At 35.4% G+C, this 18,232-nt stretch overlaps 1 protein-coding gene across 1 annotated transcript in view; it reads right to left on the bottom strand.

Moving 5' to 3' along the window:
• ADAMTS20 (ADAM metallopeptidase with thrombospondin type 1 motif 20) overlaps nucleotides 1-18,232 on the bottom strand; it is an 88,727-nt gene that overhangs the window by 48,021 nt on the left and 22,474 nt on the right. The window contains exons 5-12 of the mRNA XM_005148092.3: nucleotides 15,373-15,456; nucleotides 14,517-14,641; nucleotides 14,012-14,052; nucleotides 13,601-13,706; nucleotides 12,379-12,525; nucleotides 11,584-11,725; nucleotides 10,189-10,293; nucleotides 622-767 (exon numbers count right to left, since the gene is read on the bottom strand). Of these exons, the coding sequence (XP_005148149.2) occupies nucleotides 622-767; nucleotides 10,189-10,293; nucleotides 11,584-11,725; nucleotides 12,379-12,525; nucleotides 13,601-13,706; nucleotides 14,012-14,052; nucleotides 14,517-14,641; nucleotides 15,373-15,456 (896 nt within the window). The remainder of the gene's footprint in view (nucleotides 1-621; nucleotides 768-10,188; nucleotides 10,294-11,583; nucleotides 11,726-12,378; nucleotides 12,526-13,600; nucleotides 13,707-14,011; nucleotides 14,053-14,516; nucleotides 14,642-15,372; nucleotides 15,457-18,232) is intronic.

The raw sequence follows: 18,232 nt of genomic DNA, 5'->3' as shown, positions 1-18,232 counted from the left end.
ATTCATCAGAGAAAATAAAATAACCTGGGGTAGTTTAAGTGAGGTTTATTTACCCCACTGATAATACCAAGATGACATAACTTCCTAGATAACCCCTGAAACTACCCAGGCTGTAGCTATGGTGCTTTTTCTGGAGAAGTTCTCATTGACTTTTATTACAAAGAATGAAACCCACACTGAATTATTCAGTCAATGGAAGCTTCTCATTATAAAGGTGAAAAATCCTTAAATCAAAGCAAATCAAGTGTTTCACTAAAAAATTTACTAAACAATGTATCTATTTCTTCTTGAAGCTTTAACTCCAATGAAAGCATCTCAATGTTTAAAGAAACTCTCCGCATATAGAGTAAGGCTAGAAAAAAAGACCCTGACACGGTAACACTGTAGAAGTACCTATAAATATGAATGATATAGCTGAGAGACAAGAGTAATCTAAAAGTTCTCTGTATATTAGAGTCTGTTGACTTATCTCTCTCTTCAAACATGGCTGAAACAAGCATCTTTTATTGGTGCTTTGACCTAATTTGCACAACCCACAATACCTTCAGTTTGTTTTGAACCAATCCATTAGGTTGGAATATCTTCATTATGCAGTAATGTATAACAAGAAAAAAAACATACTCTGGCCTATTACACAGTCTGATGCTGCTCTTGATTCCACCTCCACAAGTTCTTGAACATGAGCTATAAGGTCCCCATGGTCCCCACTCTCCATCTACAGGACGCATCTCCATTTCTTTGCTCACACAAATTCCATGGCGGCAGTGCTGCACAGTTGACAAAGAGAATACAATTTGTGAATCAAGCAAAAGGTTACTGTATATTTTAGACACAGAAAGAATAAAATTTAAGAGCTTACTGCTCTTAATCTCGGTTTGGACATCTGCAAATTCCTTTAAGACACCTTAACCAGTAATCACATTTTCCAGAATGCTGTCTAGAGTTCTTTGCTCTTTATGAAAGCTACTGGGTGCTGAATATATTTTAGGGCTTGTCACTTTATTCAAATGCCTATATAAGAATCTCTAAATCCTTGAATTCCTGATGGTTTTGTAATTCTTAGAGCAAGATACTAAACTGCAATGTCTATTCTGTTACTTCAGATTTTAGTCCTGATGAAAAACTACCTAAAAATTCACCTAAAGGTGGAATTTTATTTCATCTGCTGGGATGTATACTATTTAGACAACAAACATCGTAATACTGTTCTGTTGTGGTCACATCTGTTCTTCACCACCCCATATCTGTAAACTGTTATTATTTATTGAAAGTGTAATTAGGTTTTTATTTGTTCCCAGACGAATCAAGTGATCAGTCCCTTGCTTCTCAGTACTTGCTATCAAAGTCCCCGACTCTGCAAATATTTATCCACTTTAGTGATTACTCAAAAAAGTACGTGACTAAAAAGTCTAAATGAGAATCTTATGATTGGTGCATGTGTGACTTTTTCCAAAGAACCTGCAGGAATTACCACCACTAATCCTATTGATGACTTATGGCATCTGGAATTCTAATTCGCTTGTATGCTTTAGAAAATCCCAAGTGGTATATTTGATCACAGCATAGCGGAATAGTTTACATACTAAACCAGGATATTTACAAGATACTAAAATGTCAGCACTGTATCTCCTGCTGAATTCTGTGTGGATAATGTGTCCTCAACTTTGTCCTTCACTCCACATACCTTCCGAAGCATCAAAGACTGCCCACATCTGGAGACAAGACACTGGGCAGAATTGACTATGTGGGGTCAGTGCTCATACACAATAGAGAGAATTCTTTATTTTAGATGACTGTTTGCAGACTCCAGATTAGACTGATCATTAGGTTTGTTGTCAGGACAGATTCTCCTAATTGTATTGACAGGGAGTGGTTATTCCATCTTTCCCGGCAGTACATAGATGGATCACTCACTAGAATCATCAGAAGAGATTACTTCAATTCAACTGCTTGTTATTTCTGAAGCTTAGGCTTTGCCTCTGTGACACAAAACAGCTTTGAATTAGCTTAAAGTCTAGAAGGATTTTGGTAACTAAAGTCTCTGGCACATAAATCTATTTAAGAAGCTCTGACACACAGAAAAAAAATAACTCAAAGATTCCACCCTTTTTTAAAACTAATTTAAATGTTACATGGACTTTCTCAATAGTTATTATAATGTTATAAATTTATTGTAAGAACTATGGATTAAGATAGATTTTGCTGAAAACACGGTCTTTCTGAATATACCTGAATGGCACGAAACTCAAATGTTGTTCAGTGATTTTTATCACTACAGAAAATAATTCCTAGATGCAACACTTTACTAATTTGCATATGCTTTTATTATATTGATACTTAAACTCATGTGTTAACAATCATTTTGCTGTCAAAATAAGACTTTGTCACAGAATCAGATTTTCTTTTCTGAGTTCTGCCTGAGTTCCTAATCCAACTTGGTGATAAAATTGACTGCATGAATAATTCTTCATCACACCGACTTTCACACATGGGCCATACCTTTTAAGCCTTGAATGTCTTCCTCTAAGAATATGACCACTCAAGGTGATTTTCAAGCTCAAAGTAAACACCGAGTGAAAGCTAGATCATCCTGTCATACACTATTTAAAGGATCCAGCAAATTGGCCAGATCATCACTTGATTCTAAGACTAATGCTTTAACTTAACAACAGAGACACCATTATTTCACTGCATATCTGCATATGATTTCTCACGGCCGTGCTTACTGTTAGTATTTATTACTTTCTTCAAGATGCCTTTAGAGTACCTTTGTACCCAAGCGTTCTATTACCTACCATCTAGTACCTAGCAATAAGACACAGACTTTTACATAGTGCAGCCATAAGTATGAAGAAACATTAAGGATGTGCCCTTCCAAGAGCTGTGATTATTATCTTGGGAAGTATTTTTTTATTACTGTAGGCTAAAGAGTCTAAGTTCCCCTTCACAAAATAAATACCGCATCCAAATATGGGACAGTGACCTAGTGTTTAGGTTCTTCTTCCATCCACAAAAACATTTACAGTAACTTGAAGGGAGATTTCAGGAAAAGACAGAGTTGTAAAATGAAATTTTATACCCACAACAGCATTATTTTGATCCATAAAAATGCAAAGCACATGTTCACATCTGGGATTTTATAGCTTATTAAACAAACTTGTCTCAGCTATTATTCTGCTGCATTCCTACAGAAGCAACATGATGAAGTCACAGTAGAAAACTCCAGCACCAGACGTATTCCAGATGTTCCTCTATGCTTGCTTGAATCATTGCTTCACTGAGAATACTCTGATTTACAGAACTTTTATAAAATTAAATATTATTCCTAACAAATTTTTCCTACATTTGTTATAGCATATATAATGTATGCATTATGCAAAACAGGTCTTACTTGTAAATCCAAATATAACGATTGCAGCAAGTGGCAACTCTGTTCTAGTCAACGGTCAACAGTTGGTTTTCTATCAAAACCGCAAAACTTCTGACCCAAATCCACATGTAATTATTATATCTTCAGAGATGAGAAGGAGGGTTAATGATTCAAATTTGGGATCAATGAATCTACAGGTACCTAGATTTATACTGATGAGTCACCTGCTTATAATAAGCAGTTTGACTCTTACCTATGGATTGAACTATAATGTGATAAACTCATTTCAAGTATTTCCAACTTACCTTATAGGTAATTAAACTTGCTAAATTCCCAGAAAAAAAGTAATTTTGAAAGAAATTATTAATGTGTTAATTGCCAGGCTATGATTCTACAGTTCTATGAATCAAGGAGAATGATAGATGGATGTGAGGGAAAAGGACTCCAAGTTCACTCTTACTGTCTGTATTTTCCAGACTATTCCCAGAGATACATGTCTTTTGAAGATGGGGCAAAGACTGCAACACTGATGCTCAGTGTATGAGAACACAATTTCATGAATGGGAGCCCCATGTAGCATTGCTGGAAAGGTGGCTTAGAAAAACTATTAATCTCTTTCCAGACATCAGCACATTTCCACGGGTGCTACTGGTAGCTGCTGATGCTTCTAAAAGGAAAGATGATTGAGCCCTAAAGACAAGCATGAGGAGAAAGTGAAAATGACAAAGCATTGCAGAATTGGACACAATGGTCTGCATTTTCCCTTCCAAATATCCTATTCTATTGTTCTGATTTCTTTTTGCCCTACAAAATACAATTTCTTCACCCCTGACATCCTGACAGGGCTCTGAGAATGATTATGAGCCAGCAAACAGCACAGGAAGAGAAAGCTGTAGTGGATTGAACACGTGGATTGAACATGGGAAAGGAAAATGAGCATAGCTGGTCCCACAAAACAGGTGAAAACTAAACACAATGCTGCAGCACAAGATCAGTTCATTATAAAGCATCTGGCCTGTAGCTGAGGTCTGAGCATGAACTGTCTCAAAGTAGATTCCACTCATGTAGAGCTGGGAAAGAAGCATCAATCTGAAGTTACACAGATTCAGCACATAACCATATGAGTAGCGAGTAAAGATGATAACACCCACTCAGATGAATGCCAAAGTCATAAATCTCAAAGCTGTTTTTTCTGGCTATATTTATGCCTGTTGATGTTGCCATTCATTCACTTGAATGAATGTACTGCTACAGACCTCAGTTTGCCTTGTCTGCTGCAAGTGGATGTAAGGAAACATTTAGCTGCATATTTGACCTACGCTCTCCACCTTTTTCATTTAATACACATAGTCAAGAAAGCACATTGCTCGAAGAACCTAAACAAGAAGTGGGGCATTGAGCGTATAACAGCAAAAATAGACTGGCTAGTAAAATGACTATACAAGACATAAGAAATGCAGCTTACAGAAATGTCTAAGTTGCAACTATGGTAGCTCAGGTGCTGTAGCACAGATTCTCAGACAAGTCTACAGTTAGTACTCAGATATTACCTACAAAACCCACAATACTGTAGTAAACTTTTTAACGTTTTAATTTTTTTGTGAAAAAAAAAATCTATACATTTTATTTCTCCCTTGAAATATTCCCACAAAAAAACCCTTAAATCTTTCTGAAATCACATCTCATCAGGAAAGTATTTCACAAAAAAAACCTTGTTTATAGCAAAATTCTTGGTTTGAGCCCTTAAATATACTCTACTCTGCTTTTGCAGTTGAAAAGATCCGCTGCTGCTTCCCAGACGGTGAGCATAGCCCCCTATCATCCAACTCTGCTAAAATCCATCCAAATTTTTCATACTTGCTTTACATATATATACATATAATTAACTATGTTTTTAGATTAACTACCTTCATGTAGTTCATTTATAAGCAATGCACTGATTTTAAAAGAAATCAATACATGGGTAATAACCTACCAACAGAGGAACAGCATTTACTTTATAATCAGACTGGTACTTTTACTGATCAAAGCAATTTTTTATTGGTCTATATCCTCATTCTCAATTGTCCCTGTATCCCTCTCTTTATGTGATTATAAAGGGATTAGGATGAAATCTTAATTCACTCAGTAGCTATTCTAGATATTTTTAGATACAGCAGCTCAATATACACGATATCTATACAGTGAATAGAAGTAACAAACATTTCTCCCAAAGGCACATGCTTTCCAATCAGACTTATTTGTATCATGTGGATTTCTTCTTGCTGTTAAGCAGCTTTTTCTGCCATTTGTATGTCCAGTGTTTAAGTAGGAAAATGACACTGTGAAGAACAGTTCCAGGTCATGGAAAGGTTTGGGTCAGAATCACATAGGTACTTCCTACCTGTTCTTTCCAATGTCCAAGGAATTAACTGAATATGAGCCTATTTGTGTAGTGCTCAGGAATCCAGGCAGGATCCCAGTGCAATTCTTTTAAGTGTATCAAAAATAATTATTTAAAAAAAGACATTTTATCGGGTATTTTCATTGTTATTTTAATTGACAAAAAAAGACTTGTTCCAAGAATGCCACTCCTAGAAGATAGATGTCTTCACCAACTATTCTTCTTTGGAGGTTTTGGGTTTGTTTGGCTCAGTTGTGCATCACCAACTGCAACAGATGAGTTAACCATTACTGGAATATCACATAAACTACAATGCTAAAAACTGCATTACTTCATTTTACAGAAGCCATGATTCTGAGCCAGGTGTAAGCTGAAGATGGATATGTGTAAGGAGAGTTTGTCTATCAGTTGGCTTGTAACCAATTTGCTTACACATAATAGTGTAGATCTTTTTTTCCATAATACCACTAACTTACTACTCCTTTTAATTCTACCTACTAATAGTATTTTGTTCCTGTTTATTTTGTTTGGGTTTTTGGGGGGAGGAAAGTGGGAGGTGGGGATATGTTTAGGTAAAATCTAAACAGAGATGCCAACATGCCAAAACCTGAATCACTCTCCAAACTCACTATTTTGGAATTTCAAAAAGAAAGGAAAAAGCCACCACCAAAACTTCCTAAGATTCCTATGCTCAAGGTAAGGAGAAATCTGTCATACTATCCCAGCGTATAAGTGCAAGTAAATTCCTCACTACAGAAACCCTTGAATAGAATAGTTTCCCCCAAAATAAAAAAAAAAAGAGGTAGTAAAAGAAGAATCACTGAAAGCATAATCCAAGCAGATGATACCAAGAGCCTGCTGGTCCACAGAAATTTCCAAGTGCAAAGAAATTTCTGACTAGGATGCAACAGGAAAATCTAAGAGGAAGTGAAGATCCGCTTCCAGTTGTTCACATTTCCTAAACATCCATTAAATTAACTCCTACCTGGAATGTGATGGTAACTTGAATTACAGTAGTTAAGACCAGGAAGCCAGGTTAATTAAAGCAGTCCAGCTGCTGTCCTAATGGAAAATAATTCTCTCATACATCTTGTAATACATAGGGGCCTCCTCTGGTATCTTGGTCCTCAACACAGCATATAAATACTGTTATTCCCATGTTTTATTGTGTTTTAAATTTGTATATATAGTGTATACCATCACAACCAAAATTGCAACCACATATACAAAATTCATTGTGGCACCCAATGAGCAAGCTACTTTTGACTAATCATACAGTTCTTGATTCTGAATATACTCCCATGGCAGCTTTGATTACAGAGATAAGGCACAAAAAAAGCACTAATAATTTACTATTTTCACACCATTGCTCCTCATAAAAAAATAAAAATAACATTTTAATAAAAACGTATATTGTAATTATGTCATATACTTGTATTTAGGAAGACAATTCAGGAATGCAAACCTATGTATTTAATAATATCTTTCACAAAGAATATCAGAAACACTTCCAAGCAATGACTAATGTAGCTCTATGCTGTGTAGAAATTCACCACTGCAAAACCAGTAAATGTTTACATATAACATGCCTAGATACATGTAGATATATTCATTTTGTCCGTGAAGTACCAATTAGGCCAAAGAATTCAAAAGCTGCATCCTCTGCTTCAGGGAAGGTCTGCATGGTGTTAGAAGAGCTGGCAGGCACTTAGACTTCCTACAGATATTTGTGAAACCAAACAGGCAAACAAAAAACCACCTGAAGCAATGGGACACAAAGCGAATATAAATGGAGTGACAAACTGTTCTCAGAAGCAGCAGAACTGCTCCTTATGGGCTACTGTCAGTCCTAAGCATTCAGAATTCGTAAAAAGAGGAGATGAAGAGAAATTTTCAGGTTCTTCAGCAGAAGCCAAGCAAGCAAATGGAATTCACTTCAGTGAATTCACTTAGCTCCAGGACGAAGAAAGTACAATTTGATCAGCTCAAAGAAATTTGATTAGACAGCAAATTGAAGTAAAAGTGAAATGTTTGAATTCCCAAGAAAGTATTTTCTTTATTGTCTATAAGACAACAAAATGTTAGGCTGCATTTTCCTTTTAACATTTTAAGAAAATGCTACCCCTACCTAGTGCTAAGATTATATACATAAAGAAGTCACTGAGCATTACAGGCACCATAACATATACAATATACAATTCTATTTCAAAATATATGCATTGATATTATTATTATCTATTATTATTAGATTTCATCTTCTTGTATTTTTAGGGAAGGAAATATACAAGGCCTATTAGAGCAGTCCATAGAGCAAGATCCACTAATTAGACACAACCTGAAGAACAACTGAAGATTACAGTGAAAATAAATTCACATGTCAAATCTAAACTTAAAAAGTTGATACTAAAATTACAAATGCATTAAATGGATCTTTTCTGTGTACATCACAGCAAAACTGCTGCAAATGCCAAATACAAATTTACTTAGCTTGCTGGTAAATATTAATTACAATTACTAGTCTCCATGTCTCATTCCCACTAACATCAACAGAAACTTGCTGACTGAGCTTGAAAGGAGCCGTCTCGTAGACAAGAACAGATGACAATTTGTCAGATTAATTGCTGTTCTTTCTTACATCTTTCAGAGGTAATGACTGTAATTAGCTCTTCCCTTCCCAGAGAAAACTGGTCTCACTGCAGTAATTGCATAAAATAGGTTTTTGTATTCTTATATAAAAGAAGTCCTCTGATGTTGGCAAATTAGAGTCAACCGAACCAAAGATTACACATGAAGTTTATATAAAGACAAACTTCCTTTCTGATCAGTGACTGACTGAAAAATGGGTTAAACATTAAAACACCAGCTGCATGCACAGGATTAATCAAACAAATCTTCCACTGAAACCTTCAAATAACTTTTCCTAATCTTGCCTGAGAGAAAGAAAACGTTTGAGAGAGTTTACCCACTAAATTGTAATCCATTAAGACAGTATTTTTGAATTTCTCACTTCTACTGTCTTATTAAATAAAAGAAAAAAATCTGTGGAGATTAAAAGTTATTGGGGGAAATGTAGTAATGACTGAGTGAAATGTAGCAGCTTTTTATACATAGAAATTAGACTAGATATTTTTTTAATCATCCTTGAACCTATAAAACTCTCAAAAGGAGTGAACATTGCTTCCACAGGCTGTGACACTGCCAAAATACACTGCTATTAAAAACAGCTCAGCATAATAAAAAGAATAAAAATAAAAATGCTTAAGATAATTGCTGTCATATCTGAGTATGTAAAAAAAAAACAAACTCTGAAGTATTTATTCTCATAATCCCCTGACAGGTAAGAAAATACTTCTGTTTGCTTTTGGTGAAGTGAGACATGGAAAAGCCAAAACTAGATCAGCGAAGAACTTGAGCACCTAGCTTCTGTTCATATCCCAAACTACATACAAATCCAAAACAATAACCCTCAAATCTTCACTATCTCTGGCTTCAAGTAGCCTCCACCACTACTTCTATTTCTATTAATGTTCTCTAAGTGTCTTGACTATATCTACTAATTAGATATTAATGACCCTATGGACAGTCCAAGAAAAGCTGTATCATTTAAGGATATAGAACAAGATCTGCATTCAAAAAGAACCTGTCAGATAAGGAAGCAGTGAGCTGCACCCTCATCACCCAGTCTTTGCCAAATAAACCAATGAGCAAATGTGAAAAAGCATTCAGTCCATACCTCATAAAGCCAGGCAGTCCTAAGCATTAGAAAAGAGTTTTTTAGCACTGAACAGATCCAAGTACCCTGAATTATGTTGTAATAGTCAAGACAGTATATGAATGCAAGTTATGTGTGGTTACAGCTCTTACTGAAATAGGTGAAGAGGCACTGATACATGCTTTCATATTTTGTCTGAAACAGGTACAATGCACAAACATCTACTGAAACCAAGATTCTAATCCCAAAACTCCCTCTTTCCAGAAAAGTGTACTCCTGTATCTAAGTTGTATCTAAGTTCTCATACTTAATTTATTCTGGTTCAGTGAAACAGTATCAACATGACAAACTGGGGGAAACACTTTTGGGATTTCTTGTTTCCAGGAAATTCAACTGTGGACCACAACTGGTAAGTAAAAAACACAACTTGTTATGAGTGATCTGAACTTTTCAATCAGAAGTTGGCAACTTTCCCCTGAGGTCTTCCACCTATTCTTAACCAACGTGGCATCTGTAAACTTTTATTATTATTCTGAACAGACAACCTGTGTCACTTATATCACATTACAGGACCGTAAGAAACTGCAGGTAAAGTCAGGTAGATACTGTTCACACAATCAGTACACTACAGATGCAGTACTGGCACACAGTGAGCACTGATCTTTCTTATCTACATCAACAATTTTACCATATGCAAGCATCAAGAAGCAAATCAAGGCTTACCATTCCCACACCACAAACAGTTCCATCAGCCAAAGGCATGTGTTGAGTACGACAACCCTTGTGAACACCTTCTGTGCTTGTGCACCATAAGCGTTTGCACTGTTTCTAAAAAGAAAACAAGATTACCCTTTTTGTATCCGGAATATCTTTTTAGACATTAATTGAATATTTTTATTGTTTTCTTATACTATGTAGACTTTGTGTTTGCAATTAGTAGTACAGTTTTTCATAAATAAAACCCCACCAAAATAAAATGGATTTTGCTTAAGGCCAAGTAGGAATGTGGAAAATTTGAAACTGATCCCATTAGAAGTAATAGATAACATCATTTTCTAATCCAGTAGAAAATTCAACATAAAACTATGCAAGAGGTTACAGTTCATACTATGCAATACTTAGGAAAAAACCCTAACTGGAATTCCTCTTAAAAATACAGTGACCAGAAAATTAAGAAAGCCTTCTTTTCAAACCCAAGACACTTATGGGTTACAAAAATTTACAAAGCAGTCTTCAGTTACACCTTCTTCCAGTCTTTCAATCTCCCTTTACTTTTCTGTAACATTCCCGTGAGGGCAGATGCCTCCTAAATGTTTTACCTCACAAAAATTTCATTCAATCTGAATCTGATCTTGAATTCCCTCCTTTAAATAGCTCTAACAAGCCATGCAATACTAGTAAAGGTATTGGAAACTTGGTCCAAAATCTAACTCTACATGACATCTTGACAGTAATGAATGAAGCCCTAATGTTATATTTGTGTTTAATTCATATTGTAGTGGCCACATTAGGTTTTCAAAATACAACTTAATTTTCAGTATTCATCTACTCACATTTTCTTTTCCAGATCCCAATTTAAATAAAACATAAATAAAACTTTAAATAAATTTTTTGTTCAATACACAAAATGTACACTCTAACAGGCATGGAAATATTTTTGACTTTTCAACAAAGTAGAAGGAATCTACGCTTTCGACCAAATATTTAGAACAAATATCTGAATTAATATATTAACTTTCAAGTTATATTTTTTTAAAAAGCACTAGATGAAGCAGATATAGCTATAATTTGAAAACATCTGTAGAAACATTGAAATCACTGCCCTTCAGTAGTTGCAGGAAGCCTTAATTTATGCAGTTTTAGATCCATTAAAGGCATTATAATCACATTCACAGGTGTGCAAATCAAAATTAATGCATCCTACTTTTTAATTCTCTATATTTCTAGCATATGGAGCTGTGATGCTCTCCACTGCACTCTCCACCCTTCACTAAAATAGCTCCTGAACCTTGACATACTTCAGTAGAAAATTCTTCCAAAACCATGAAGAATGAGATTTCATTTCTAAACTCACCATTCAGTAATTTTTTAGATTAACACGATGTGTTGTTCACTCACCAGATACGGGCACACTTGTGACCCAAGACCAAACATGAGTTCACACTGCTTGTTGACATCATACACTGACCCAGGCAGCTGAGAGGAAAGATCGTATATTCTTCCACTAGGTTTATCTAGGAGGCATTCACCGTAACCAGTACTGTTGTAAGAATAGGAATAAAATGTGAATAAGGTGATCTTAATTCATTGGGAACCTACTCAATCAACACACATGCATATCTCATTGAAGTTATGAGTTTGCATTGCTACCTGCTTATATAATTACTTTAATTAAAATTTATGAAATATACTAGGTCACCTGATTCTCCTTTATTGGATTCTGCATTAAATGCACCAAACAAAGCTTCAGGTTTTTTGCCTGCTGGCTGTCATTTCTCATTTTCACATTCTTACATGAAAAAAAAAGAGATGGTACTGCCTACATTTTACCTAGCACTTATTTAAAAAAAAGAAAAAATCCAAAAAATAAACTGTGCCTATTCTGACTTACTAAAATCATATTAAAAAGATATTTTTAATAATTAACATCACTAGATAAAAAAAAATCTTTGTAGCTTTACATGTTGAGTACCACTTCAACAAAGTCACAAATCATCCAAAGTGTTAAATACATGTATTTTCCTGGAAAACTGAGGCCCTACAAGTCAATGATAAAGCCTAAGAACAGCACAGAACCAGTATTTAAACAATAACTTTAAAATACTCCTCAGTAATACATGGAACTGGAAGACAAAACAAATAGACAACAAAAATAAAACAAACCCAAACCCATAGCATTATACTGATACTTACTCAAGAAATTCAGTGATGTATTTCTGACTGCATTTTGACCAGGTCCATGGACTTGTATGATAATTTAAAGTTGGAGCCATCACATGGTATTGATGTTTAATCCCAGCTTCTTTACACTTAAAACTGTCATCATGAGGCACATTAAATCTAAAAATCAAACCAGACAAAAACCCAAATGCAGCAATAATTAATTAAAACTCTCTTTGTTGTAGCAGCAAATGCTTGAGGTTTGAGTTTGAGAATGCCTTAAAATTTAACAGTACTATGTATGATTATCTGACACCATGGCAACAGGCATCTTCAAAATGCCTTACAATATTCTCTCCTTATCCAAAATGCTCCTAATTCCAGTCACAATAGAATTTTACAATTACATATTACTTTAGCTCACAAGAAAAATTCCAGTGCTCCCAGAGTATGCTGCTTTGAATGAACAACCTGTCTCCTCAACTGATTATACAGGCCATCACTAGGCTGTCCATAACATACCAGCCCAATACTCACATCAGAACTCTTTCTATTCAGTAACAAAAGCAAAGTACAGAGCACATCAAAATCATATTTATAAAATAAGAAAATGTGTTAGTTGCATATCTCAGTTTAAGTACTATGACAAATGGAAAGTATCTAAAAGAATTTCAGGTACATGAAAATCAGCTAGCTGCTGAGCTCTGTAACATCATCATTACCTACAGTGCCATGCCTCATTGAGCTAGAATATAGCACCCTTCTGCCATCACTGATGAGGTATGTTTCGTAAAATAAAATGCTGTCATCTCCTCTTATTTTTCTGTGTAAAGTATTTCTCTTTGTGTTCCCTTACTTGTATTCTGAAAGGATCGACCACAAGGAAAAATATTTCTGTATTGTATTAACAATTATTTTTTCTTAATGGTAAAGTCCTGGAAGGGCTAGAATGCAGCTGGTGTTAGCGGGATTATGTTGCTTAGCTAGTATATCTGTCTCGGTTTATATGACAAAAGGAGAGAAGACAGCTGGCCGGTACTTCCCATAATTCAAGATATGAACCAGGTTATAAAATCCACTATTTCTCTAAAGCTAGGTGGGGGAGAGTTGGCTCACTTCAAGAGGCAAAAATAGCAACTCTTCTAAAAGGACTTACCAGACTGCACCCTCTTAAAAACATAGAGCTCATCACTAGAAATTGGTCATATTCAAAAGGGAATAAAATTAAACTACTTACTGGAAAACAGGTACTTACACATGTCCAAGTTCATGTGCTATAGTAAAAGCAGCACTCAATCCATTTTCTTCGCTGATGGAACAGCTGCGCAGTGGGTCACACATCGTACCTAGCTCTGCCAAACCTGCAAAATTGCATCCTTATATAAAAGCTTAACAGAATGAATTTTCACTTAGAAATGACCTTATGTATGGTACCCAAGTTGAAAGTCACACATCAACTATGCAGCAAATTTACACAAAACAAAACACCTGGCACCAAAGTATGTGCCAGGGCAGAAGAGCATTGGGAAGTCATTTTTTTTTTGTCTGTGTCACTTAAATTTTGCATCTATTTTCTGATTTATTCCTAATTGATTTTTCTCCCTACAGTGAAATTCTCATATATTTTCTGTTATAAAATCATACCGATTAAAAAAGAACAACTCACCAAGAGTATCACACTTCTCTCTTGCTCTGCAGATATCCTCCCTTAAAGAAAAAGAAAAATACTTAAACTGTCATAGCAAATAAAAGAACATTTTTAAAGTACTTCACTGCTGCTATATACCTTACAGCAATAGTAAATCTCTCTTACAGTCCATTTAAACAATTTGTGTTCTTTTGAAAGTAATTTAAATTCACCAGATTAAGCTCACTGTATTGATTTCTATTTAGCTTGCAAATAGTAAAATCCAAATACTGTGTTATTTCTCTAAAATGCAGAAGGCAGATCAAGCATGAAATGCTGCTGAAACATGTGCAGATTGCAGTATACTTGAAATGACCTTATGTAGTGAATGATCTGCCAAAATAACAATGTAAAATTCAGGACAAATATCAAACAGTTTGAAGTGCTGGACTTTGTCCAGCTTGAACAATAGGGTGGTATGGGAAGGATAAAGCAAAAGAGAGAATAGATTCCAGTGAATGAACACCAGAACTAGATATTGTACCTAGTGATAAGAACAGCAGTGTCATGATGAGAAGGGTGAGCATCATCCAAAGTGTTTTGTGCTTGCTGCCATAAGCAAAAATTATGAAGAGTGGTAGCTGCATTAAAAGTGATAGCTGGTCCTTCCTAAAAAGAGATGGCAAAAAAATAAAATTAAATAATATTAATGCATTTGCACTTATTACTTTATAATTTGTGTCCCTAATCTCCAAAACAGTAACTGCGCATGGAAAGGAAGTTGAAAGGACTCAATGCAAGAGTTCACTCACACAGATTTGTAGGATCAGATCTTAACTTAGCTACGAGTAATAGGTCATGAGAATTCACTATTTTAATCAATGTTTATGAGCATCTACCACGTGTTAAATACTAAAAAAATTAAAAAACGAGAAAAACCAACAGTGGTATTTATGATAAATAAATTTAAAAATATGTATTTGAAAAGTGAACACTTCTTACAATCTTAAAATATTATTTGTTAGGGCTGAAAACCCTCTATCAAAACCCTTTATAAAAGCTATCATTTCCTTGTTATGTTTCCATGTGTATAACCACAATTTATGACATCAGCTTTCATATGGTATCTAATTTATGTTCATTCAGTCAACAGGAGGTGCTAGTAGAGACATAGGGAAATACATGCATTCATAAAGTCTCTGCCCTTAGTTCACATTTGACATTTATTGTCTATTTAAGATAAAAAAACAAACAAAAAAAAACAAAAACCAAAAACATTTATAGTTAAAGAAAATATTTTGTATTTAAAATTGAAAAGTTTCAAACTTTGGAATTACAATGCAAATTCATATGTTTTGTTTTTTTTCTATTCAAAATAATCTTTTATTTATTTTTCCTACCTGTTCATTGTGAATTACAATTAATTTTACAATAACTATATTTATAAGATTTCCAATACTTGCATCTTTATAGATTGCTGCAACCTAAAGAGAAAAAAGTCAGATTAGAATATTAAACTCATCTGGTAAACCATATATCTTTCTGTCATGCAAACAGGTTATCAAAGAAAAACAAGTTGCTACACAACAGATGCCTCACGCATCCATCTGTACCTTTCCACCCAAGCATATGATGACAAACCCAAAGTAGCTGTCCCATTTTTAATATTCACATGGCTATAAATTATGTTCATTCCAAAACATTTCAACACCATGTCTAGTACACAGTAAAACCTGTAGTTCATTGATAAAATATCAAAGAACAAAAGTAATGTTACTGTGGCTGTCATAAACCAACTTAGACCTATGCAAACGATTTGTAGAATCACTACATAAAATATTCAAGGATTTTAGAAAGCAGCTTTGAACCAGTATGTTTTTCCCTTGCTTTTAATGGAAACTGGACTGAGTTGCAAACCTATATTGAAAATATACACAACACACACAAATGATCCTTTCCTCATTTATAAAATTTGTATTTACATACCCAACAGGCATTTTTTTACATAATTTTTCAGCCAGATAGTAAAGGTCATGATTCAATTCTATACACTAAAGTAAACCTTTTTCAATGTTATTCTTCTTAAAAGCAGTAAAAAGTTTATTCATTCTCAATAACTTTAGACATCCCATCCATATGCCTTCTACAATTTTGCTTAAAGCAGACCTATCTACACAGGAGTTGCCACCAAACATGGAAGTACCGGCTTTCCTCCCTTCTGGCTTGTGCCAAAGTGGCAAGGCTACACAAGTAAGAAAATCAAGAACTGATCCAGCTGAAAATAAATTCTTTCTTCTTTTTTTCGTATCATGTTATAATGCTCAACATGATCTCATTCCTGCCGTCAGCTCCTCTGACACAGGTGCTGACAGAGGGAAAGGTGCATAAGAACTGACTTCTTTCGAAAGCAGCCTACACTTGAAGTGGCTCAAACTTCTTATGAAATAACAGCCTTGCTGTGTATGAAACCTATGTACCTGAGACCAAGTAATTCTGTTAGAAGCTGGAACTGACAGAGTACTGGCTCCCAAAGCAAACCCTCCTATTCTCTAAAATGGAAAGAACATAATGTGCAGCATTGTCCTTCATTCTTTTATTGATACACAAGCAGGAAATAGAGGATTTGATAAGGACAGGGAAGGAGATGCAGTTTCAGAATCCATGTGGAGAGCACATTTCAGAGCAGCACAGTTATTGTCTGCTTTCCTCTATATGGTCTCCATTCTTGGTTATTGACCAGCAATTGTCCAATTATTCTCAGGTAGAAATAAAGAGCATCTCTCAAATGAAGAGTTCAATTAGTCATAGACACATTCAAACACCTTTACCTAAGAAAAGGTGCCTGTAAATGCTCAAGCACTATTTAGACAAAAAGTGTTACCTGAATTTGAATGGAATAAACTGCCATTTTGCTATTATTGAAACCACTTTTAAACTACCACAAACTACTGAGCTCATAATGTGTTCTTATAGCTTCAGGTCCACTTTGATAAACCTAGAAAGGGTATTTCTGGATCTTCATCCTCCCCACGAAGCATCACAAACACTCATTTTGACTGATAAACAGTCAACAATTCTCGAATGTATTGTTCTCATAGGTAAGCTTGTGCTAAACATACAAGTAACACTACTCCTCCTATTAACCCCACATTTGAGTCCAAGTATGGATCCCTTGTCTCATGGGAACTTGTCATCATCTCCAAAGGTTTAGTTATCACCACTGCTTTCTAAAGATCAGAAATCAAGAGGCTGTGCTTATAATGAGATACCCTTATGTAATGGTTTTGGCTGGCATAATTTTATTCATAGTAGCTAGTATACGGCTATGCTATGGATTTGTGCTGAAAACATTGCAGATAATACTGGGATGATTGCTAAGTAGAGCTTACACAGAGACAAGGCCTTTTTTGCTCCCCATCCCACCTTACCAGCAAGGACACTTGGGGTACACAAGGAGCTGGGAGGGATAACAGCCAGGACAGCTGATTCCAACTGACCCAGGGGACATTTAATCCCATATGGCATCATGCTCAGCATATAAAGCTGAGGGAAGAAGGAAGAAGGAGGAGATGTTCGTAGTGACAGCGTTTGTCTTCCCAAGTAAATGTTACATGTGATGAAGCCCTGCTCTCCTTGAGATGGCTGAACACCTGCCTGACCATGTGAAGCAGTAAGTGAATTCCTGATCTTGCTTTGCTTGTGCGAGCACCTTCTGATTTACCTGTTAAACTGTCTTTATCCCAGTGAATGAATGTTCTCACTTTTCCAGTTCTCTCCCCCATCTTGCTGAGCAGAAGCAAGGAAGCAGCAGAGTGGTGCTTAGGTTGGTGCTTAGGTTAGGCTGGGGTTAAATCACACCTTACTAGTGAAAGAAGGTGTATTCTGCATGTTAGCTGAACACATGTGTGCAGAGAAATATTCTGGAGTTGAAAGCCACAAACCAAACTTGAAGTTTTACCTCGGGAACTGTACAGGCTAAAAATCATCAACTGAGACCTCAAATGACAGACCAATGCAAGGAATGATAAAAGATCTGGAATATGAATTTAACTTTAGTGGAAGAAAAAAGGTGTAAGTACTCCCTGCTCCTGCATTCTACAGAGACCTCTTTCAATGCCCTCTTATTGGAAGCAGTGAAAAAAAGAAAAGAATGATGAAATGAGATAGGAATTTGATAGAATACACCATTTCTTTACAATTTCCAGATCTACTTGCTTTACAATGATCTAAATCCAGTCTTCAGAAAAGTAGGAGGTAACA

Source organism: Melopsittacus undulatus, chromosome 5, assembly GCF_012275295.1.
Source record: "Melopsittacus undulatus isolate bMelUnd1 chromosome 5, bMelUnd1.mat.Z, whole genome shotgun sequence".
Classification (NCBI taxonomy): domain Eukaryota; kingdom Metazoa; phylum Chordata; class Aves; order Psittaciformes; family Psittaculidae; genus Melopsittacus; species Melopsittacus undulatus.
This window is presented reverse-complemented; position numbering and strand designations above follow the sequence as displayed.